Consider the following 25,923-nt stretch of genomic DNA (forward strand, 5'->3'; position numbering starts at 1 on the left):
GCTTTATATCCTTCCCCTGCCTCCCATTCCTCCCAACAGCTCATGCAGCTACTGGCCTGCTAGAGGGGATGTAATGCCCAGACCAACTTTTTATTGAGCTTACGCATCTAACAGACTTGTAAACAGTACCAACTGACAAAGTTTTGCTGAATATTACAGCTTGTGTCCACTAAATACACCTCTCTCTGAGATTAAAAACAAAAAACCAAAGTAAACAAATACTGAGAGAGAGGATGAAGAGACACATCTTGAGTCTTCCAGGAAGGCAAAATAAGAAAACGCCACATGGCTTGGTCCCAGGTGTTCACCATGCCTAGAGTGCTGCTGCTGTCACCACTGTCTCCCCTCCCTGCCAGTGGCTGGGTAGAGGTGAGGGAGAACGGTCATCTTGGGCATGCTGCAAATACAGCATTTGCTGGTGTTGACACCCTCCTTGGCTGTGGTGGCAGAACACTGTGTCAGGAGCCCGTTTCCTGGGAGTAGCAGAGGGAGCCCAGGTCCTCAGGGCAGCCTGATGGCAGCTCATACACCTCAGCAAGGGTACCGTGCCCCTTTCCTCCAGTGCAGTTCAGCATTGAGGTCGTCTACTCCCAGTCGGCGATAAAACCTGAGCTGTATTCCTCGCAGGTTCCCCCTCCCTTCCCCAACTTGGGGGAGTAGTGGGAGGGGACGGGGGAGGATCACTGAGGGGGCAGGGGGATACCCCGGGGATCGGTGACCTGGCCCTCTTGCAGGTTCTTCACGAGTTGTGCAAGCCAGCGTTTAGTGGTGGTGTCATCTTTTAGCACCTGGGCGAAGGTCGTGTCCTTCAGCTGGTCAGGGAGGCACTGCCTCAGTGCTTCACGTGCCCTACATCAGAAATAAACAAACCGACCAGGGAGACCAAACAAATAAACCCACATCTGGGGGGCAGGGAAGAGCCCTTTTCTTAGATATAAATACATAGAATCCTGGGAATCTATGGTTCTGTCAAGGTACTTTAAGAAGCCATTAAAATTCTTTAAAGCTTATGTTAGGCATAGGCTCAGATTGCTCCAGGATCTGTTGTCTGCAAACATTTTCAGAATGATGCCCCAATGTAGAATTTTGTGACAAAGCAAATGGAATAAAATGGTGCAATAATTTACTTCAATTCAAACTGCTTTCTGATTTATTACAGTAAACACTGTCATAATACTCATGTTGGAAATATATGGATTATATAGTAAATGAAATATTCCAAAATCAGTACATTAACAGGGGATATGACCTCACTCATAGTATGATAAACTAATGAACTTTAAACTGATATAAATTTGTGTCTTTCCAAAAACAGCTTCAGTTTTATAGTTAAAACCCTTAATAAGAGATGAGCAGTAAAAACAAAACTATGGTAACATTATTATCAGATGAACTTTTAAATGTTTCATTTACTTTAAAATATGACCAGTAAAAGTTGAATCTGAAAACTCAAAAAGGTAAATGTTAACTATTTATAAGGCTGTTTTTGAAAAAAAGTTATAGCTTTTGTACTCAGCCTAGTTTCTTTGTACATGGAGAGTTTTAAATAAACATATTTTCAAGCTTTGGTGAAAACAGGAACCACTAAAGAACAGGACAAAATGGTCAAAGAAATAGTTAGAACTTAAATAACCTCAGTGGCAGGAGGCTGAGTTCACATTAAATCAAGTTATCCTCATTCCTAAGAACACAGAAATCAACCCATTATGTGGTTTAGCAGAATCTGAGCAAGTGGCTTTCAGCATGAATTATGGATTTACAAAGCAAAAGGTTAAATATTTCTAAAACGCGTTGTATCTACAATGTATGATTTCTGGCAGAAAGATTACGAACATAGGGAGATAAAATAATTAGCTCAAGGACTTTACAGGAAGAGAACTGGGAATATAATTCAAGAGCCCTCTGGGCCTGTTCCTTTCTTAAGAGACCTTTGAAAGTATACTTTTCTTTCTGACCACCTGGAGTAGCAACAGAAAGCTCAAACCACAGGAGTAATGTATCATAAGATTCACTGTCTGAACTCTCTGGAATTTTAGAGTAGGGTATGGAGTTCCAGTGGGGAGATAAAACTCTGATGGATTTTTAAATTCAGCACTTCAGATTTTAAAAGGAATTAATCAAGGTCTGTCTCAGACAAGCTAAATATAGTTTTATCCCTTCCCTGTCCTAAAGACATAGGAGCTATGCCATGAGATGGGGCAACTGCTCACCAGAGTATTTCCCCTGAAATACTCACCAGAGTATTTAAGTCCTATGAATCCTATAAATGTTTACCTGGGATTATCTGAGAGTCGAAGGTAACATCTTACTACATGCTTCAGCAAACGGGCGGAAGGCTCTTTGGATAGCTGCAGGACCATCTTACCCTGTTTCCCCCAAAACGAGGTGGGATAGGAAAAAAACACACAAAACACAAAATAATCCTAGTTGATATCAGAGATCAGATATTGCAAGAACTGTTATACAAGATTCCACAGTTGTCATTTCTAGTTGGGAGACTGAAGCAGCTCAGTGTCGACTGCAAAGCGACTAAGCTGTGTGATCAGAAGCAGTTACAAAGAAGGCAAATGAAAGAACTCACCAAGATCATGGCAACATGGGAGAAACGCTCATATGTCTGACATATATAAGCCAAACCAGTGTCATCTAAGAGGATCTTCTGGAGGATAAATGTGGCAACCTGGAGTAAAACAAAATTAAGGAGTCCAAAACGTTGCTCAGACTTGTCTTCCAACTGTCTACTTTTCTCCCAGGAATAACCATAAGCAGAAAACTAAGCAAATACCCTTGCATTCTATATAACTTACTTGACGAGACACGCATAGTACAAAAAAATTAATAAATATTACCATATTGAACATATACTATGTGCTGGAATTTTTCCTTAAGCCATAACATGCCTTATCTTATTTTCACAACAAACCTATGAAGTAGGTACCATTGTTATTCTCATTTTACATAAAAGGTAGGTAATTATCAGAGTCTTAAAAACAGAGAGACTGTCTCAGTTACTGAACACCTACTATGTGCCAGGTATAACTGTTAATAAATAACTTGCCAGGTTAAGGTCCCAAGTGACAAAGCTACTAACTCACAGAGTTGAGATCAGACCTAGTTAAACACAGAGCCTCTTCCCTTTTCCATGGGCCAAGATGATTTTAGCAATTCAGCTATGCCTCATCTCTTCCGAATGAGTTAGGTAAAGCTTTTCTTATTCTTAAAAGATCTTAAAGAAAATAAGACTTTTAAGCCTCCCTTCGAAAATTGTTCCAACAGTAATAAAGAATATACTCACTTTAAGCTCATTAACTCTTACATAGATGGGATTAAAAAAATACTAGTTTAATTCAAGTCAAATGATTATTATAATGATTCTCTTCCTCAGCTGCTCTTCAGAATCAACTGTGGGAATTGTTTGTCTTATTTTACAATTTTACTGGGGTATAACATTGTGGTTGGCTAAATGATGGCCCCCAAAGATATCTAGGTCCTAATCACCAAACCCTGGGGATGCTACTTTATATGGCAAAAGGGACTTTACAGATGTGATTAAGTTAAGAATCTTAGGGGAAGATCAATCATCCTGGATTATCCAGGTGGGCCCTAAATATAATCATCACAAGTGTCCTTAAAGAGGAAAGTGGAGGGAGATTTGACAACAGAGGAGAAGGTGATGTGACCGAAGCAGAGAGAGATTTGACCATGCTACACTGCTGGCTTTGAAGATGGAAGAGGGGGCAGTGAGCCAAGAAATGCAATTCTAAAAGCTGGAAAAGTCAAGGAAAGGGACTCTCTCCTAGAGCTTCCAGAGGGAATGTTGCTCTTACTGGCACCCTGACTTTAGCTTGGTTAAACTGATTTACGGTTGCTGGCTTCCAGAACTGTAAGAGAATAAATTTGTGGTGTTTTAAGCCACCAAGCTTGTGGCAATCTGTTATAGCAGCAATAAGAAACTAATACAAACATATACACAGTAAAATGTGTAAAGTGCACTAATCTTAAGTGTATCTTAATTTTTACCTCCTACACATCTGTGAACCACAACCAGATTAAAATACAGAACACTAGGAGGTTGGGATTAACACATACACAATATTATATATAAAATAGATAACCAACAAGGACCAACTGTATAGCACAGGGAACTATACTCAATATCTTGTAATAACCTGTAATGGAAGAGAATGTAAAAAAAGAAAAAAAAAAAGAATCACTTTGTGGTACACCCGAAACTAACACAACATTGTAAATCAACTATATTTCAATAAAAATGAAATAAAATAAAAATTTTAAATAAAATAAAATACAGAACATTTCTAGTACCCCAGAAGATTCCCTTGTGCCTTTTCCCAGTCAATATCCTTCCCTGAGAGGTAATCACTATTCTGATTTATCCTCACTGACTGTTCTTGCCCGTTCTTGAATTTCACATACATATATGAGTCATATGGTAGGAACTCATATATATCTGGCTTCTTTCACTTGACATAATATCAGTCACGTTGCATGTATCAGCAGTTCATGCTTCTTAACTATTGTGTAGTTTACTTTGTAACTATACTACAATTTATCCTTCATGAGTAAAAATGCTATAAATACTCCTATATATGTTTTTAATGCCTATGAGAGCTTTTTTTTTTTTTGCCGTGCTGTGTGGCTTGTGGGATCTTAGTTCTCTGCCCAGAGATCAAACCTGGGCCCTTGGCAGTGAAAGCGTGCAGTCCTAACCACTGGCCTGCCAGGGAATTCTCGAGAGTTCATTTTTCTTGGGTATACATTTTTGGGTGATAGGGTAGGTTTATGTTTATAGTGGATACTGCCAAACAGCTTTCCAAAATAACTTATACTATACACTCACCCAGGGGGATTTAAAAAAAAACACAAATGTCCATACTTTATCACCCTGCAGAATGGTTCAGTAGGTCAGATATGGGACCTGGACATTGATGTTTTAAAAACACTTCACAGGAACTTCTCTGGTGGTCCAGTGGTTAAGGATCAACCTTCCAATACAGGGGATGTGGGTTCGATCCCTGGTCGGGGAACTAAGATCCCACATGCTGCGGGGCAACTAACCCCAGGTGCCGCCACTACTGAGCCCACGTGCCACAACTAGAGAGAAGCCCGCTCGCTACAACGAAAGAGCCTGTGTGCCGCAACTAAGACCTAACACAGCCAAAAAAAAAAAAAACCCAAAGAAACAAAAACACTTCACAGGTGATCATGCCACACAGCTCTGACTGAGAACCTCTGCTTTACTGGGTGTCTACTATGGCAAGGCGTTTGACTAAGCTTTGTACATAAAAAGTGAACACAACGAGGTGTCTGCTTGCATGGAGCAAAAGAAGAAAGACTTGCCAGGAAGTGACTACAAACCATAAAACGTAGGCTAGGAGAAGTATTCTACTTGAAGCGTAAAGGTCAATGGGAACATCTACACATCAAGGATGAATTAATTCTAGTAATGGGCAAGGATTGTAAATAGGGGAGGGATCATTAGGATGGGGGCTCCTGGAAGAAATGTCACTAAAGAAGAAACAAATCTTTTTCTGTCCCAGCCATAAGAAGCCAACTTGAAAAAACCCTATTCATAGGCAACTATGAATAAAAAATGACAGAATACAGTTGTAACCATTCCAATCCGGTCCCGGAAAGCCACTGAAATTAACAAAAGGAATAAAATTAAGGGACAAATGAGAGAAGAAAAGCATGAACAGGGACTTCCCTGGTGACGCAGTGGTTAAGAATCGCCTGCCAATGCAGGGGACACGGGTTTGAGCCCTGGTCCGGGAAGATCCCACATGCTGCGGAGCAACTAAGCCCGGGAGACACAACTACTGAGCCTGCGCTCTAGAGCCCACGAGCCACAACTACTGAAGCCTGCGCGCCTAGAGCCCGTGCTCCACAACAAGAAAAGCCACTGCAATGAGAATACCGTGCACTGCAACGAAGGGTAGCCCCTGCTCACCGCAACTAGAGAAAGCCTGCGCACAGCAACGAAGACTCAATGCAGCCATAAACAAACAAACAAACAAATAAATTTATTTATTTTAAAAAAAAAGAAAGGAAGAAAAGCATGAACATAGATCACATGTCACTTATTCTCTGTGTGTTAGTAGAAAATTAAAGACAGAGGTTTAAATCCTCCCTAACACACACACCCTAGATGGCAGGCTGGGTGGAAAAGTATTCAGAGGTAAAATACTTAAAAGCTGCCAACTTCAGCTCATAACATCTCTCTTTCCATCCATTATTTTTAAACAAATGGCAATCTTGGATAAAAAGACGCCCACAGGGAAACTTTATATAGAGACATACCCTACACAGGGGTAACAAGTAATACTTATCTGCATTTTCAAGGAAATTGAAGAGAATGTGGACTTTAAAAAACATTTAAAAGAATTCAAAGAGGGCTTCCCTGGTGGCGCAGTGGTTGAGAGTCCGCCTGCCGATGCAGGGGACACAGGTTCGTGCCCCGGTCCGGGAAGATCCCACATGCCACGGAGCGGCTGGGCCCGTGAGCCATGGCCGCTGAGCCTGCGCGTCCGGAAAAAAAAAAAAAAAAAAAAAAAAAAAGAATTCAAAGAACATAAAAAATTCAAAGAAGAGCTGAAAGGACATGAGAAGAGAGAGGCAGAGACTAGAGGAAAAATATTAATACAAAATTAAACTGCTACATGTATACACAGAATATTTCTGGAAGGATTCTACAAGAAAGTAGTAATACTGGTTACCACTGGGGAGAAGAACTGAGAGGCTATGGTAGGAGACTTACATTTGTTTGTATACCCATTTGTAGTAGCATCTGAATTTTTACTTTATTTGTACTGTGTATTCAAAACAAAAAAAATTTAAATCATTACATCTGCTTACGTCCAACTCAGCAATCAGTATTTGCCGAATTAAAAATTAGAGTGACTAGTCTAGTCAATGTGACTAGACATACTTTGGAAGCAGAGTTAAGATATTACTAAAATAGTCAGCAACATGGAAAAGTAGCCTTGAGAAAAATCACGATATGAAATTAAAGATAGAAAGTAGAGAGGGAAAAGATATATATTTGAAAAATAGACAATACAGCATAACTGATGTTGCTGGAGCAAGAGGCCAAAACAAATTAAAGGGAAAACTATAAAATTAACCAAAAAAGAGACACAAAGAGTAGGCTCTTCCAGAAAAAAAATCTGATATAAGATTATCAAATGATGGACTTCCCTGGTGGTCCAGTGGTTAAGAATCCACCTGCTAAGGCAGGGGACATAGGTTCAATTCCTGCTCTGGGAAGATCCCACATGCCGCAGGGCAACTAAGCCTGTGTGCCACAACTACTGAGCCTGTGCTCTAGGGCCCATGAGCCACAACTACTGAGCCCACATGCCACAACTACTGAAGCCCGCACACCTAGAGCCCGTGCTCCACAACAAGAGAAGCCACCACAATGAGAAGCCCACACACTGCAACGAAGAGTAGCCCCTGCTCGCCACAACTAGAGAAAGCCTGTGCGCAGCAACGAAGACCCAGCGCAGCCAAAAGAAAAAAAAAATTATCAAATGAACTTAAAAATTATAAAAGAAGCTTATAGATACCACGCAGAAAAAGCAAGTTCACCAATGAAAGGAAAATATTAGGCTGACCCAAGATTTCACTACAACATTCAATACCAGAAGACAACAGGGCTATGACAGTGGAGTTCTGAGAGGGAAAATAGAGGTTAAGAATTTATACCAGTCACATTATCATCCATGGTTAAAGTGCAAAGTAGGGAGAAGCTCAAGTATATATACACTTGATTATGCATAAAAAAATGTCTGGAATAATATACCTGTGTAGTGAGAAGTGGGTTCAGATGAAAGGGAGAAATTTAGTGTTTTAACATGATATTCTTCTGACGGGTCTGGGTTTTAAAATCATCATTATATAACAATTTTTATTTAAAAGAGAAAAAACATTCATGAAAGTTTCAAAAAACCTGAAGGGAGGCAGAAAATGATAACCATGAAGAAGTAGCCCAAGAGTCAACAATATAGAATCTAATTAAGATAAAAACACACACCGTTTTAGAAAGCTCACTTCCAGATTCCATAATGCGCAAACACAAAGGGATAATTTCTGTTGTCAGTAAAAAGTTGATTACTTCCTGCTCATCTGTTTTCACCAGGGCCCCTAAAGAAAATATGGACAAACAAAATTATTTCAGAGTCAGGGTTTCCAACTAAAATTGTTCATCCAGCTAGTTGTGGAACTTAACATACAACACAAACTGTGGTTTATTAAAAAAAAAAAAAAAAAAAAAGAGGAAGAAAAGCACAGGTTGACTGTTATCAGTCAACACTAAAAGATCACGTACCAAGTTTGGTCTATCATATAGTTAGCATCAGTTTAGCTATCTAAATAATTTTTCTATCACTCTTGGTAGGCATTCATACAATAATATCACCATCTCTTCTCCATATATCTTAGGTAAAAGAATTCTACATCAGTATTAAGGCACATTCCCAGGTAGCAAAGAAACGATGTCAGTCTGAATCCTACTTCACAATAGGCATAAACAAACATTACTTCCTGGTTATTTAATTGCCCCTCTTTTCCCGAAGAGCACGAACACTGTAGGGCATACCTAAACAAGAAACACACACACCTGGATTCCAATTCTGGTTCCACAACTAGTTTACCTAAGTTTGACAAAGTTACCTTCCCTTTGCAAGCCTCTGTTTCTTTATAAAATAAGAGTTGAACCAATGATTTCTAAAATTCATCCCAATTCCATTACTCTGTTGGTTTCTAAACTTATACCACTGACCGGGTGACAGACACAGTTCACTGATATCCTCTCCATTCTGCATATACGGAGGCAGAGTCCCATTAAACAAATGACTGTTCCCTGAGCTGCCCAACGCAACACTAGCTTTTATATGAAAGGCCTTAGTTAACTGGACCTGTAATAACTAAAGTCAATCACTTCAGGAGAGAGTAATATCATTTACTTTAACCAGAACTGACAATCTACAAATGCTACATCTCTAAACAGCACGTACCATAATTTATAACATGGTCTGCTGCAGATTATTATCTCACTTAGATGTTTTACATGTAGGTCTAAAATCCATTTTGTTAATTTTGTATAGAGTACAAGGTATAGATCATGGTTCATTGCTTTACATATGGATATCCAATTGTTCCAGCATGATTTATTGAAAAAGACTATCCTTTCTTCACTAAATACTCTTTGCAGCTTTGTCAAAAATCCAATTGACCATAATTGTGTGGGGCTATCTCTGTACTCTCCATTCTGCTCTACAAGTCTATCTTTTCTCCAATACCACACTTGACTCTTGACTCTGTAGTTTTCCAGTAGGTCTGGAAATCAGGTAGTATATGTCTTCCAACTTTATCCTTCTTTTTTTTTTTTTTTTTTTTTTTTTTTGTGGTACGCGGGCCTCTCACTGTTGTGGCCTCTCCCGTTGCGGAGCACAGGCTCCGGATGCACAGGCTCAGCAGCCATGGCTCACGGGCCCAGCCGCTCCGCGGTATATGGGATCCTCCCAGACCGGGGCACGAACCCGTATCCCCTGCATCGGCAGGCGGACTCTCAACCACTGCGCCACCAGGGAGGCCCCTATCCTTCTTTTTAAAAAATGCATATTCTAGTTCATTTGTCTTTCCAGATAAAATTTTAGGATCACCTTGTCAATTTCTATAAAAAAAATCCTACTGGGATTTTGTTAGAATTGCTCTAAATCTATATATCATCTGGGGTAGAACGACATCTTAACATCTTAACGATAAACCAATTGATGAATATGGTGTATCTCTGCATTTATTTAGGTTTTTATTTCTTTTGTCCTTGTTTTATAGTTTTTAGCTATAGACTTTGCACATATTTTGTAAGACTTACACCCAAGTTTTTCACGTTTTTGTGAAAAGAATTTGTCTGTAGAGTCTTTTACAATGTACCCCCTTTCATTTATGATATTTGTAACTTGTGTCTTCTCTTTTTTTTATCAGTCTGTCTGGATAGAGGTTTATTAATTTTATTGAATTTTTTTCAATAAAAAATTGGGGTGGATGAAATGGATGAAGGTGGTTAAAAGGCATAAACTTCCAGTTATAAGATAAATAAGTCCCAGGGGTATAATGTACAGCATGATGACCACAGTAACAATACAGTATTGTATGTTTGAAAGCTTCTAAGAGAAATCTTAAAAAGTTAGGGATCGTAAAAAGTTCTCATCACAAGGAAAAACAATGTTGCCTATGTGTGATGATGGATGCTAACTAAACTTACTGTACTGATCATTTTGCAATATATACATATACCAAATCATGTTGTATACCAAAAACGAATACAATGTTATATGTCAATTATATCTCAAAAAACAAAACAAAAAAACCCTGCTTTTGGTTTCACTGATTTTATGTATTGATTTTCTTTTCACATTTTCATTGATATCTAGTCTTTATCATTTCCTTCCTTCTGTTTGCTCTGGTTTAATTTGCTCCTTTTTCTAGTTTCTTAAAGAAAAGCTTAGCTCACTGATTGAAGACCTCTCTTTCTTTCTAGTATAAGCATTTAATGCTACAAATTTCCCTCTAAGCCCTGCTTTAAGCTGCATCCTACAAATTTTGATATGTTGTATTTTTACTTTTACTCAGTTTCAAGTATTTTCTAATCTACGTTATATATCATTTCATTTATATTCAAACTTGTCTGATAACCCTTGAACTGCAGGAAAAAGTCTAGGCCCAAACATTCACCTTGTGCTTGTTCTCTCAATGACTTGGGAGAAACTGAGTTTCTAAAAATATATGCAAGGGTAGAAAACTGGCTTAATACCGTCCAAGTACTGTTTCCACCCCCCACCACTGTCAACATTTACCCTAACAACACATAAGTGCATCATCCAACCACAGTAGTAAAAAAAACCAGAAGTAGGATGACTTGAATTAGAATAATGAATACAAGTGTTTTCTTTTGGCTGGAATCATGTTGATGTTTTAAATCCTACACTAGACGTTTTTATATCTTACAAGCTGGAAAGAATATATTGGGAAAAAAGTTTCTAATTAGAGTAACACTTGGGAGAATATGTAAAAAATAATAACATTCATTTGGAGTATGAGATAACAGTTACTCCTTAAAAGCAGAATAAAATGCTTCTCAGAAATACCAAACTTTTAAATTATACTTCCTGATTCATGGTTTATAAACATAAGGATGTGAACACAGGTTGAACATAAAAATAATAACGAAACAAAGTTTGTATAACTGATGTTCTTATTATTTGGTTAGTATGTTGAGCAAAAACTATGAGAAAAAGACACTGAAAAAAGGAAGGGCAACTTAGGAAAGAAATCTTCTTGAATGTATTTGCATTTCACAAATCTAAAGATTTTAGTACCTAGGAGTCTAAGATCTGAAATAGCTGATATAGCGTTTTAGACACATCTCCCATAATAAACGTACATGGAAACATTAATTTGAGCATGCAAAAATTCAACGAGGTAAAACAGAAGGTAAATCCCTGGAATTATGGGAGAACAGCTCAGAAGTGAGAAAGATGAAAAATCAAACCAAGAAACAAACTCAAATTCTTACTCCTGTAATAATAATCTTTTTTTGTCAACACTCTTGTTCTTTACTTTCCCTACAATTATTAAACATTTCTACACACACACTGAATTTAATCCCAAATGTTGGGTCTCACAGCCTTATTAACAATACTCAGAATGGTACTTGGTAAGAGCAATCATGTTCTGATATTCATTTATTAGTAAAAACTAATTTATCAGACTCAACCCTGAAGACAGAAATGAATAACTGGTGAACAAAAGCTATAAAAGACCAGACAAAACACCTAAGTTAAGACCACTATTATGATTGATGATGATTCCAGGCTTGCAAAACAATCCTAACAACTTACCAATAACTCCAAGACTGGTTAGCCGAAGATACTCAAAGGGACGTGTTTTGCTGACAGTGTGCAAAAAGGGGTACAAAAAAAGTGGGATGTGTGCTGCAAGAAATGCTGACCTGAAAGAAAAAAATAATCACATTCAGAGCCCAGAGCTAATTTCTAAGGATTCTGAACATTCCCAGGTGGTTAATTCTGTAAGGCCTATAACACTGCTTGACCAAGGAATCTCTAGGAAAGACTGTTACTGGTCATTAGTCTAGACCAGTGGTTCTCAGTTGGGGTGATTTTGCCCCCCCAGGGGCAATGTCTGGATATATTTTTGGTTGTCATACTGAAGGGATTGACATCCACTGGGCAGAGGCCAGGATGCTGTTAATCCTACAATGCACAGGACAGTCCCCTGTTATCCCCCTCCTCCCACCGCAAAGACTTAATCCAGCCCAAAATGTCAATAGTGTCAAGGCTGAAAAACCCTAGCCTAGACTAATGGTTAAGAGAACACACAATTTTCCCTGTAATCAGTACCAAGTACTTTAAAAACTGATAAAATATCCAACTGCAAGTTTTAAAAAATAGGTCATAAAATGCACTTAAGGGCCCAAGAGATTCTCCCAGATGCCCTCCCTCACCTAGTTTATGGGTGAACACTAATATTCACAGGTAGGAGCTGACAAAATCTTATAAACCAAGACAACAAAATAAAGCAGCCACTATCAAGGTTTATCTGTTATGCTTAAACACTCTTTTTTGGTTAGAGCTTTCAGATACACTAAGTATCCTAAAAACATTTTAATCTGAAGCTAATATGTTCAGCAACTAATATGGAATCAGTCTATTACTTTATATAATTTATAATTATACCTTACAGGAGAGCCAACACTCAAAAATTTTAAGAAAGTACTCTTGCATTTTTAAGTACTTAAAAGTAATTTTCTTAGCAATGTTTCTAAAGTTCCGAAAGGTCAGTGCCAACCTAGCACTCAGATTTTATAAGGAAAACTTGACAAAGAGAGGAAAGGCTTTAATAAAATGACTATTAAGTGCTTTAAGGCCATAAAAATCACAAAGCAGATTCCTAAACAGAATCTCCCCTTTCTTAATTTGTCAGATATAGCAGGAAGGCAAAAGTGTCTCAATTTGAATGCCAATTCTCATTTATTACAGAGGTTGCCTAAAATCCTGTGTTAAAAAAGATTCTGAAGCCAAATCTGGCTTACTATGTGAGAAAAAAGTGCTGAGTTCAAATACTAACTGAACTACTAAATGCCATGCGCTGTGCCTAACACGTGGCACAGTGACGCCTACCATGGATTCAGGAGGGAGAAGTAGCTGTATGCCTGACCTTTCCTGAGAGGTGACCACCACTCCTTTAAAGTTCCTTGTTACCAATGCATAAAAAGTAAATAAGACAATGGAATACTATTCAGACTTAAAAAGGAAGGAAATTGTGACGTCTGCTATAATATGGGCGAACCTTGAGGACATTATGGTGAGTGAAATAAGCCAATCACAAAAAGACAAATACTATAAGATTCCATTTATAACGAGGTACTCAGAATAGTCAAAATCATAGATGGAAAGTAGAATGGTAGTTGCCAGGGGCTGGGGGGCAGGGGAATGGGGAGTTATTGTTTAATGGGTATAGCGTTTAAGTTTTACAGGATGAATAGAATTACGGAAATGGATGGTGGTGATGATGGCACATTATGAATGTATTTAGTACTACTGAACTGTATACTTTAAAATGGTTCAAATGATAAATTTTACATTATTTATATTTTACCATAATTTGAAAAGGCAAAAAATTAATTATAAAAGAACATGTTAAACAATACCATATTGTTACTACACTAAAATCTGGTGAATTAGAGACCGGAAATTCTTGAGGAAAAAAAAAAAGTAAAAGAAGAGTCCCGAAGATCCACACCCACACACGTGCACCCTACTGCATGACCCTCCTCTCATCATTCAGAAGTTAGGTTAGGACCACATTCAATACAAACCTCTACCCACACACTCATTCAAAGTATTTACCTGGTTTCTGGGTGTGATGCTACACATTGCAATAATGCCAGAGCGTTGCAAACTCTGTTAGATTGGTGTGCTGTCAAGGTGGGTGGGTTGATAGATGGATAAATATTTACAATTTCCTAAAAAATGGAAATCAGCACCAGATGAACAAGGAATAAGTTTTAATTCCCATGGTATGAAAACAAACAACTTTAATTCCACGTATCCTATAAGAACCGAACCATCAAAGAGGGAGAAGAAATAAACAATACTCCCATCCTTTCATCATAAATATACCTGACTGAGACTATCTGAGACATTTCTACATATATCTCTAGGAAGATCTCTATGGAGGCAACTGTGGTCAACCACACTTCCTGCTATATCCTGCATCATCTGTTGAGGCTTTCACTTGAGGGACTCATATTTATAATCCCCCCCTTTTGTCAACACCCTACTTTTAGTTGCAGTGATGAGACAGCTAGCCAGAAAGTGTTAGTAAATCAACCACAGTGACTCATAAAAAACTTTGTTTGGTCAGGTAGCAACTGAAAAAAGGGGGAGATAAGAACATGGGTATATGTGTGGGGATATGTACAAACAGCAGGGAATATATGTATTCTCTGTCGAAAGGCGATGATTTGCTGAACACAATTCCATTTAATTTAATTGTAAAACTTTTACACAGAAAATGTTCCTATAAGAAAGTTTAGTTTCTTGGGTACATGTTGTAGGGACAGAATATGAATTTACTTAACAGATTTAAAAAAATTAATATAATTATTGGGAATTATGGACAATACTTTAAAGGATAATCATTCTATCTTGGTTCTTAGGACTATACCATATCAATTTATTCCCCACAAATGACCGTTCTGGTCAGAACCAAATTTCAGTTATTTATTCTTCAATGTATAAGAATATCCACCTTTAATCCTACAGCTGCTATACCTTTATCTTAACATTTTCTTTCCCCAGAATATACCTTTCAGTTCTTATACCTTCCTTTCCATCCCCACCACCATGTAGCAAATATTATTTTGTAGCACTCCTAAAGTTGTGTTTCTCAAAGTGTAGTTCTTACACCACATACATTGGAATCACGTGGGTGTGGGGGAGCTGCCTGTTAAAAATAGATTTTTCATCTTAGACTAAATAAATCAAATCTCTTGGGTAGGATCCAAGAATCTGCATTTTAACAAGTACCTTAGACTTTTCTAAAACAGATTGTTACAAATGCTAACATTAAAAAAAAAACAGGGCTTCCCTGGTGGCGCAGTGGTTGAGAGTCCGCCTGCCGATGCAGGGGACACGGGTTCGTGCCCCGGTCCGGGAAGATCCCACATGCCGCAGAGCGGCTGGGCCCGTGAGCCATGGCCACTGAGCCTGCGCGTCCGGAGCCTGTGCTCCGCAACGGGAGAGGCCACAACAGTGAGAGGCCCACGTACCAAAAAAAAAAAAAAAAAAAAAATTCTGGGACGTCCCTGGTGGTCCACTGGTTAAGGCTCCGTGCTCCCAATGCAGGGGGCCTGGGTACGATCCCTGGTCGGGGAACTAAGATCCCACATACCACAGCTAAGCCTGCGCACTGCAGCTACTAAGCCCGCACGCTCTAGAGCCCATGCACCACGAGTAGAAAAGCTCGCACGCCACAACAAAGAGCCCACGCGCTGAAATGAAGACCCAGTGCAGCCACAATAAATAAATAAACTAATTAAAAAAAATAAAGTTTAGGACTTCCCTGATGGCGCAGTGGTTAAGAATCCGCCTGCCCAGGGCAGGGGACATGGGTTCGATCCCTGGCCCAGTAAGACCCCACATGCTGCGGAGCAACTAAGCCTGTGCACCACAACTACTGAGCCTGCATGCCACAACTACTGAGGCCTGCACGCCTAGAGCCCGTGCTCTGCAACAAGAGAAGCCACCACAATAAGAAGTCTGTGCACTTCAATGAAGAGTAGCCCCCGCTCACCGCAACTAGAGAAAGCCCCTGCGCAGCAATGAAGACCCAACACAGCCAAATACAAATGAATAAATAAATTTATATAAAAAAAATAAAGTTTAAAAAAATAAAAAGAAAAAACCATCCTACCAAAGTTTTCATAATCATTTGGGCAAAGGCAGAGAGATACAAGTGTGATAAACAGGAATGACATGCAACTCATGGATGTATACCCACCTGTAAAAGTGCCGCAATAGTACCAAATGAATGCCACAGCATGGGTGCAAGGTCAGGAACAGATTCTCGCTTTTTACTTAACTCCAGCAAAGCATTTTCCCTTGTCTCAGGACTGGACAGCTCATTGATCCACTGATAGATCTTCTCTCTATCCACCTGAGCCAGTGCAGTAGGCACAGGCTTCAAGTGAAAACAAGAAAGTAAACGTGAGTTTCATTAGAGTCAAATCAAGTCTTACTCTGCAGTAGCCTTTGGAGGGAACATATTTTTTGTAAATACCAGGGGAGCTTTTCTAAATACATATACTTGATGTAAGTGAATTCAATCTATCAAAATCTAAAAGGCATACACTTTTTAATAATTCCATGTTTAGAAACTTATCCTACAGGTCTACTTGGGCTGTACTGAAGATATACCAGAATGTTTACTGTTGCACTATTTTAAAAGCAGAAAACTTGAAGTCTATCAACATCTATCAATAAGGAACTGGTTAAATATACAGGGGTACATTTTTATATGGAATACTACATAGCCCCTTAAAAGAGTTAGCTCTATACTGTGCTGATACTAAATAAGAAACCAAAAAAACCCAAAATGGGTGCAGAACAGCATATACGCTTCCATTAACACACACATATATTCTTACATATTTATATACAACATTTCTAGAAGTACACATAAGAAACTGTTCATAGTAGTTACCTCTAAGGTTGGAATCTATATGGGAGACCTACTTGTCATTGTATACAATAAAATCTTCTGCATATAGTTTAAACTCTTTTTTTAAACCATGTGCCTATGATGGTTTTTGAAAGAAAACAAGCCCCCCCCCCTTGCTCTTCCTTCCCCAGTAATTCCAGCATCCCCCTCCATGAAGCAGAAAATCTATGTAATTTGGAAAAGCTCCCCTGTCTGATGATTCTTATACATACGGTACCTCCACCCCTCGGAGATTCATTCATTCCTAACTCGTGTAGGGACTATATAAACAGAACAGGCTTTCTTTATTGTGCTAAAGAATCTCAATATTCCAAAAAATTTGAGCACTTCTATAATTCTTCACATTTGTCAAATAGGCTTGTTACCTTGGTTAAGTCCCTTAACTATTGTTATCTGGAAGATAAGATGGGAGACTAGAAAAATGATTACCATTGCTATTTCTGGCTCTAAAGTCCTAACAAATTCATGGTGATTTCCATCCCTAGCCCAATATTTTCTCACTTAATTTCCCCCCAAACCATGAGGAATTGTAGGGTAGGTAGACAGAAAAAAGGGATCGACACTTGCAGAAGAAACTACTAATGCTCAGAGGAATTAACTTGCTCAATTCACCCAAATACAAAAGTTGCATATTCCAATCTTTCTTGAACCATATTACACTAGCTTCTCACACTATGCACATGTTCCCACTACACCTTAGTGCGATAGAACGATGACCTACCCATCGCACAGATATAAAAATGAGGAACAAAAAGGACAACTGTCTTTGCTGAAGAACAGAATGAAGTCTAAGATGGACTTTGAGGAGTAGTCACATTTACTCAAGCTGAACAATTGCCTTCTACAAATGGAAGCTTGATTAGAAGCTTTTAGTTTAACGTTTATCATTTCTCTTGCTTGCTAGAATGAACCACAAGGTGTTCTGCTAAACAGACTAAAATACCATGTAACTTAAGTCCTCTTTAAGTGCCTCAGAGTAATCTGCTAAAAGCTGTTTTGTAATTCCCACCCGTGATGCTCCTCAAGAAAACATAGGCTCCTATATGATGTAGAAGGAATAGTTTTCCTGCCCTCCGCTCCCAACAGCAAAAACAGTATGGTCCAAGCACTTGACTTTTCTATGTTGCCACAGATAGGCTCTTGACTTTAAAAATGATTTTTGGAAATGTAATTCCCACCAGAAGATAGGACATGTTTACATTTAGAGTATTGCATCACCTTAAAAGCTCAGCAGAAACAAGGGCTAAAATTTTAGCTTTGGGTTTCCTGCCCACAGTCTCTTGGATGACCCACAATCCTAAAGAGGGCCCCACAGACAATGCTCCAGCAATATAGTATCTATCCTGATTAGTCATTACTCATTCCTAGAGGCCTGTCATCCAGACACCACCATCAGTAAACTCCATCACCCTCTCTAAAGCCAATGTGTGACTTGTACCCAGCACCCTGTACCCTATCCTGTCCTGGGGAACCCTAGGTGAACAACGCCAGGCTGCATTGGTAGACACCAGTCAGCATACTGTGGCTTCTGAACACCAGGTCCTACCTCCACATATTACGTTTCCAGAGCTGGCTTGACTACAGCAGAGGAGATCGTGCCCCTGGAGTGGTGCTGGCACTCTGGAGGGTCAATATTTGGTGCCTACTTAGGTCCCTAAGGCCATGACCACCTGCTGCCAGTAATACTCTAACTTCTGAAGTTGCTTGTGGGAACTGCAGCCTCCATTGGACTTTAGTTCTAAGAGAGCTAGGGACGTCAGGTGGGTGGTAATGTGGCCCTCAGGTATAAGCTCAGAGATGAGTTCTGCAGCCACTCTAACAACGAGAAAGCAGTTAGGGCAGTTTGGTACCAGGAAATATCTGAGGTAGGGACCCTCCTTTTCATCACCCCTGGTGAATTTTGCCCCAAATTTAATAGGAGTTAGTTTAAACCCACTGAATACCTATTTGTTATCGGATGAATACAATTATTTCTTAAAATAAAAGTGAGAGCTCACATACATAGTGCTTACTCTGTTAGGCACTGTCTTAAATAAATACTTGTCATTACCACCCTCATTTCATAGATGAGAAAACTGAGAAGTTATTTAAAAGTTAAGTGGCAAAGCCTAGGATTTGAATTCAGGCGGTCTGGCAGCAGAGTCCATACTCTTAACTGCCTTGCTGATGCTGCTTCTCACTTGCCTGAAAGATTAGGTCTGATCTAAACGCAACTTTCCAAAAAACTATTTCCTGTGACCTAGACAAAAGAGATAGGAAATATATAAAAATCTCAGACAAAAATTAAAATGTTACTGCTGTTAGTTCAGCAGAATCTGAAAAACAATCAGCACCCATGAACAATATCATTGATACTAAGAGAAATTCTCTACTTATTGAGATTATGAGGTACTTAATAACCATCATTTTAATGGGAAAAGTCAGTGAAATAGTTTGACATAGTTCCCTATGTCAAATCATGGCTCAGATGGGCATAATTCAGCTAGTGATAACCACCAACACACACACACACCCCTTCCCTACCTACATCAACAAGTAATTTTATAACACACAAGGAAACTTAGTTATTTTGGAGAATAAAAAGGAAGTATTTTTACTTTTTTTTTTTTTTTGGCCGTGCTGCTTGCTTTGAAGGATCTTGGAACCCGGGCCCTGGCAGTGAAAGCGCCTAGTCCTAACCACTGGACCGCCAAGGAATTCCCATATTTTTATATTTTGAATTACGCACTGATTTCTATATTAACTTATATTACCAGACAATTGATAAAATACTTTGGACTTCATCCCTGAATAAAGCCCCAAAGCACAACTCCAGCATCTTACTAGATCTTGATGGTAATAAAAACCCCAAATGCATCTGACTCTCCTTCTGAATCCCAAAGATCATTTAGGCACACCTGTCACAAAAATGTTAGAATCTGAAAATTGATGCCTTCCTAAAAGGGAGTGGGAAGTAAAACAGGGGGTGGGGTAGATGAGGAAAGAGAGGGAACTGTATTGTACTTTATTTATTTGTTTGTTTGTTTGTTTGCGGTACGCGGGCCTCTCACTGTTGTGGCCTCTACTGTTGCGGAGCATAGCCTCCGGACGCACAGGCTCAGCGGCCATGGCTCACAGGCCCAGCCACTCCGTGGCATGTGGGATCTTCCTGGACCGGGGCACGAACCCGTGTCCCCTGCATCGGCAGAGCAGATTCTCAACCACTGCGCCACCAGGGAAGCCCTATTTATTTATTTTTTTAAATTAATTAATTTATTTATTGGCTGTGTTTGGTGCTCGTTGCTGCACACAGGCTTTCTCTAGTTGCAGCGAGCCGGGGCTACTCTTTGTTGCGGTGCGCAGGCTTCTCATTATGGTGACTACTCTTATTGCAGAGCACGGGCTCTAGGTGCGAGGGCTTCAGTAGTTGTGGCACGCGGGCTCGGCTCCAGAGCGCAGGGTCAGTACTTGTGGCACAGGGGCTTAGTTGCTCCGCGGCATGTGGGATCTTCCCAGACCAGGGATCAAACCTGTGTTCTCTGCATTGGCAGGCGGATTCTTAACCACTGTGCCACCAGGGAAGTCCCTGTATTGTACTTTTAAAAAACATGGTTTCATTGAATGATCACAGCACCATGGTTATCACCCTCATTTTACAACTGATGGAACTATGAGTAAACGGTGGGCAGACTTCCTCCTCCTCCAATTCTCTATTTAAAGATTACCTCTAAAGATTCCTAGTTCAATTGCTATAATTCTTTAAATTTATAATTTACTAATACATTTCTGAGGCTGTGGCTGATACAATCTATTAGCACACACCGTCCAGGAGCAGAGAAGCAAATTTATCTGATTTCCCTTTTGGAGACCACCTAACTTAAACACATTAACAATAACGGCAGGATACTACCACAAGAGCAGAGGTTAGCATTTCTTGAATTGAAATCTCTGGATATTTTCCTTAGAAAAATACACAATTTCAAATTGTTTTGCACATAATTTATTTTTACCTAAAATTTATACATAATTTCAGGGAATTCATAGATCTTGCCTGTACCTTTTATAGACCTAAAATTAAGAACATGTTTATCAAGTTTAAGAATAAGAAAGACCTTGGGAATTCCCTGGTGGTCCATTGTTTAGGACTCTGACCTTCCACTGCAGGGGGCCCGGGTTTGATCCAGGGATTGGGGAACTAAAATCCTGCAAGCCGTGTGTGGTGCGGCCAAAAAAGAATTTAAAATAAATAAAAATAAAAATAATAGGAAAGACCTTGATTTGCAAGTAACTACACAAGTACATAACTGGAATGCACACTGGATTGGGAGCTAGAAGTGGCTTCAAAACAGTTTTGCCGGGCTTCCCTGGTGGCGCAGTGGTTGAGAGTCCGCCTGCCGATGCAGGGGACACGGGTTCGTGCCCCGGTCCGGGAGGATCCCACGTGCCGCGGAGTGGCTGGGCCCGTGAGCCATGGCCGCTAGGCCTGCGCGTCCGGAGCCTGTGCGCCGCAACAGTGAGAGGCCCGCGTACAGGAAAAAACAAACAAACAAAAAAAAAAACAACCAGTTTTGCCATTTTTACAATTGTGTGACCTAGAATAAATCATTTACTTTTCTAAGCCTCCATTTTATCATTGGTTATATGAGGGAACTAAATTAATTATCAAAGTCTCAGCTCTAAAATCTCAAAAATTTCTTTAGTTACAAGTGAGAGACTAATCTAACTGGCTACAAAAAAATCGATTTTATTGAGGTACAATTTGCATACAACTTTTAAGTGCACCCATTTAAGTGTACATTTCAGTGAATTTTGAGAAACCTAAATGCCCAAGTAACCACCACCACAATCAAGATACATTACTGGGCATTCCATTAACCCCCCCAAATTCCCTATACTCCTTTCAGAAAACCCCACACTCAGCCCTCTACCATAGACTAGGTTTGATTTTTCTAGGAACTTTTAATAGGAGGCAATGTTTACCGAACATACTATGTGCCAGTCACTGTGGATTACCTCAAATTATTCTCAAAATTCTAAGAGGAAACAGGTTCAGAGAGGTTTAATATACTAAAGTTTACACAAGCAAGTATATGGCAGAATTACATTTAAACTCTAGTCTACTTCTCTCTAGAATCAGTGAGTCCTACTTGGTCTACAGGACTGAAATCACAAATATTCCTCCAAGTTGAATTATTTAAGAACCCAATACAGAAGTTTAAGTTTGATATTCTGTTACAGTTGGATTTGAGTAAATAGTGGGTTCAATTAACATACCCAGAGGCAAAGTCATTTATGAAAAGTCTGATTTGGACTATTAGTTATCACCCTCAACACTTCCAACATCAAAAACAAGATCAATTACATGTAACTATATACTTTTAGCTATAACCTGCTTAGAGTCAGTGGTCCTTTCCTTTTAACAGATGTGTTAAAAAATGTCTGTACTATCAACTAGGAGGGACTCATTCTCCTCCTTCCTGTTTATTGGTTTGTATGTGGAAAATGTATCTCAAGTAACTTTTTTCTTTCAGTGAAGCTTAATAAGACATTTATCAACGTGAGTCACCAATGGTTAACTCCAAGTGTCACTAACACAGGGCACTGATAGTTGGTCTTCCACTTCTGAAAAATCTTAACAGAATGTGAAAAGAAGATATTTAGAACTTAGAAAAGATCCACATTTACCCACAAATGCGAAAGAAATATGATCCCCCCTCTTCAGTAAACTAAAAAATTGTTGTTGATGGCTCTCTTAAACAGAAAATAGCCAAATCTATCAATAAAATTTCATGTTCGAGGACCAAAACAGCTGTTGGTTTTCTTATCAATGAATACATGATTGTGAATAAAAAATGGAATTAGATTGAAATAGAGATTATTTCTGAAGTCTGGAGATGACTCAACACGTGGCTTTGGGTGTCTACATAATGATGATATAGCAAGAAAACACCTTTCTTAATAGTGCCAAAGGGAAACACTAAATTAGCTTAACTATCCTCATATCTTTATAAAATAAGGGCCAGAATGTTCTTCAAAATAACTTTTTTTTTTTTTTTTTTGCGGTAGGCGGGCCTCTCGCTGTTGTGGCATCTCCCGTTGCGGAGCACAGGCTCCAGACACGCAGGCTCAGCGGCCATGGCTCACGGGCCCAGCCGCTCCGCGGCATGTGGGATCCTCCCAGACCGGGGCATGATCCCATGTCCCCTGCATCGGCAGGTGGACTCTCAACCACTGCGCCACTAGGGAAGCCCCAAAATAACTTTTTAAAAATGGAAGTGAATAAACAAAGAAAAGTTGGTTAATTTGCTTAAATCTTCAATAGGAGACAGCTGTTTGAATTAGATCCTTCAGAGTGCATAATGTTCTTTCTACTTGCCAAAGAGGAGGGGTCTAGCACTGCTTCAACAAAGAGATATAAAATGACTAATGCAGCTGCTGGTTACGTGGAAAGTGAGGAAAAAGCAAGGGTTTAAGGATGTCAGAATTGCCACTGGAAATTAGTGGGGAAAAAAAACAAAAAACAAAGCATACCCAATGCATCTCCTAAAGGTTTACGTTTGGCTGTTTTAGATCACTAGCATAACATTCATTACAAAAGACCCATGGTATGTGAAGATCTGTGGTACTATTAAGCTGAAGCAGTCTTCAAGGTCCATAACAGGTGATCTGTTACTTTGCTGAGGCAAGAATTAGAGTCCCAAGGCTGAAGTCTGGGAGCAAGTCTTTTAACCAATGAATGAACCTAGCCAACCACTGAGCACTTTCTTATTCTTATTTAATACAATCCTGTGGGGTATTTCTGTTTCTATTTAGTAGATGTGAGAAAGAAATTATATTCTGTGATGGCAATAATGAAGATGTTAGGATGTATTCTGCAAAGAAAGAGAAGAGTCCACTATACTACAAATTGCTGGCATAATAAAATACTAAAGGAAAGAGTCAAGATTTAAGACACATCCCAAATGATCTCAATTCCTCCATCTAGTGAATAACATCCTGCATTCGTATGTGATCACATTCTCCTTTGATAGTACTATCTCCCTAGCTGAAGTGATTTACTTGTTATTTAAAAAAAGAAATAAAGATACACACAAATTTTCATCATTAGACAAAAAGCATCTTCTCAAGCGGTTTAGATTACTGCAGGCACTGCTGCATGTATTATTAACTCTTCAATTTTTAGTGAGGGATATATACCATTAGTGTCCCTTTACCCAGATCAGAATAACACAGGCAGTTTAGCCTAATGGAAGGCATTAAGGGTTGGGAAAGAGGTGGCTCAACTTTTTTTTGCTTCAGATTCACTAACCAAATATTCCAGTGAATGAGTGGTACAAATGAACTTGTCAGAGCTTTTGTGTAGTCCAAACAGCATAACAGGTGAAAAAGTATCAAAAGCTCAATTTCTAAATAAAGGTAAGGCACTGTAAATTTACTTGAAGAAACACGTACTGAGTATTTTAAGTAATGAACCACAGCTCTAATGGCTGTTCAAAAGACGTATTAGGGAGCAACTGAAAAGGAATTGAATAGGTAGTCTGGGGAGGCACAGGGGAAAGAGCAGCTTGGTATCAAAGCCTAGAGAAGACAATCAGATTTTGAGAGATGGATGAGCCAACCTTAGCAGAATCCTTTGTTTAACCTGCCCCCCTCCTACCAGCAACAACCTCATTTTCTGACTAGCTTCTTCCCATATTACATGTAAAATCTGGAAGAAACAAAAAAGCTGGGGAAATTGCAGTCACCTAGTTAAGAGATACATAAAAGGTACCTCTCGGGCTTCCCTGGTGGCGCGGTGGTTGGGAGTCCGCCTGCCGATGCAGAGGACGCGGGTTCGTGCCCTGGTCCGGGGGGATCCCGCATACCGCGGAGCGGCTGGGCCCGTGAATCATGGCCGCTGGGCCTGCGTGTCCGGAGCCTGTGCTCCGCGGCGGGAGAGGCCACGGCAGTGAGAGGCCCGCGTACCGCGAAAAAAAAAAAAAAAAAAAAAAAGGTACCTCTCTCTGTGAAAAGTTACAAACACTTTAGAAACATGGTGCCAGGAGGCAGAGATGCCGCTTGCCCTGGAAATGACAATGCTGTCTATAGCCTAGTCACACTCAGCTCACTTTCTGACTTTAAATTTAAAGTTGAAGCAACTTTTGTCCTCTATTTAGGATTTATGTTATTTTGCCTGGTAATGCAACTTTAGTATATTACTCTCTCCTTAAGTCACTTCACCTTGGTGAAACTGAAAAAGTTGGATGGGCATTCAGAAGAATATGCTCGAATCACAAGATCCTGTCTGCCCATTACGGCTATTTGCTCTCAGTAGTCACCTCCCTCATCTATACGGCGTCATTCAGCAAAATATTTGAGCCCTTACTTGGTGCCAGGAACTGCCCTGGCACTGGAGTAACCATATAAACAGGACCCACATGATCCCTGTCCCTGACCTCAAAAGGGGGACAAATAACAAACAAGTAAATTAATACAAGAATTACAAATTGGGATCAATTCTTTGAAGGGTACTCTAACAAAGTTGGGGGGTTACAGAACTACTTTAAATAGGGCGGTCAGGGACGGCAACTCTAGGGAGATTTAGACAGAGACCTGAGGGAAAAGGAGCCGGACCCACATGGGTGTGTGTGTGTGTGTGTGTGTGTGTGTAAGAGATGCAACCTGGAGTGGAAAAGCGTTAAGTAGAAAAGATGTAACGGCAGCCAGTGTACCTGGAGCCTGCGGAGCAAGTGACAGAAAACCTGGGTAAGGAACATAACGTTCAGGGAGGGCCTTGTAGGCCAAGGCAAAGAGTTTGGATTTTCTCTCAATGCAATGGGAGACCACAGGATTACTTCACATAGGTTAATTTACACTATCTGTTTTTCTTGGTAAAAGATCACGCTGGTAAAATGAGATGTGTGAAAAAAAGGTTTTAAGCGCAGAGAACCGTCAGCCGGACATAGTAACTATTCGCTTCTCCGGGTCTCGGATTTTGCATCTGTAAAGCAAGTGGTTTGAGCTAGAAGCCATTTCTTCCCCGCCGCGATGTGCCCAAGCAGGGAGTTCCGAGGACACGGGCAGTGTCAGGCGGACTGCGGAAGTCCCCTCGCCCCCGCCAACGCCAAGCACGTAACTGGC

The 25,923-nt window shown here is 39.8% G+C and overlaps 1 protein-coding gene across 1 annotated transcript; it reads right to left on the bottom strand.

The window, feature by feature from the left end:
• Nucleotides 1–680: 680 nt before the first annotated feature.
• On the bottom strand, nt 681–25,095 carry CNOT9 (CCR4-NOT transcription complex subunit 9; the record flags this gene model as incomplete). Its single annotated transcript, XM_079710668.1, has 10 exons — nt 681–849; nt 2,275–2,366; nt 2,582–2,680; nt 8,054–8,163; nt 11,922–12,031; nt 13,950–14,065; nt 16,105–16,284; nt 18,495–18,639; nt 20,861–20,871; nt 25,024–25,095. The coding sequence occupies 10 exons, from the start codon at nt 25,093–25,095 to the stop codon at nt 681–683; spliced, it is 1,104 nt and encodes a 367-aa protein (XP_079566794.1).
• Between the last annotated feature and the right edge of the window lie 828 nt (nt 25,096–25,923).

This window comes from Hyperoodon ampullatus (genome assembly GCF_949752795.1).
Source record: "Hyperoodon ampullatus genome assembly, chromosome: 8".
Lineage (NCBI taxonomy): Eukaryota > Metazoa > Chordata > Mammalia > Artiodactyla > Ziphiidae > Hyperoodon > Hyperoodon ampullatus.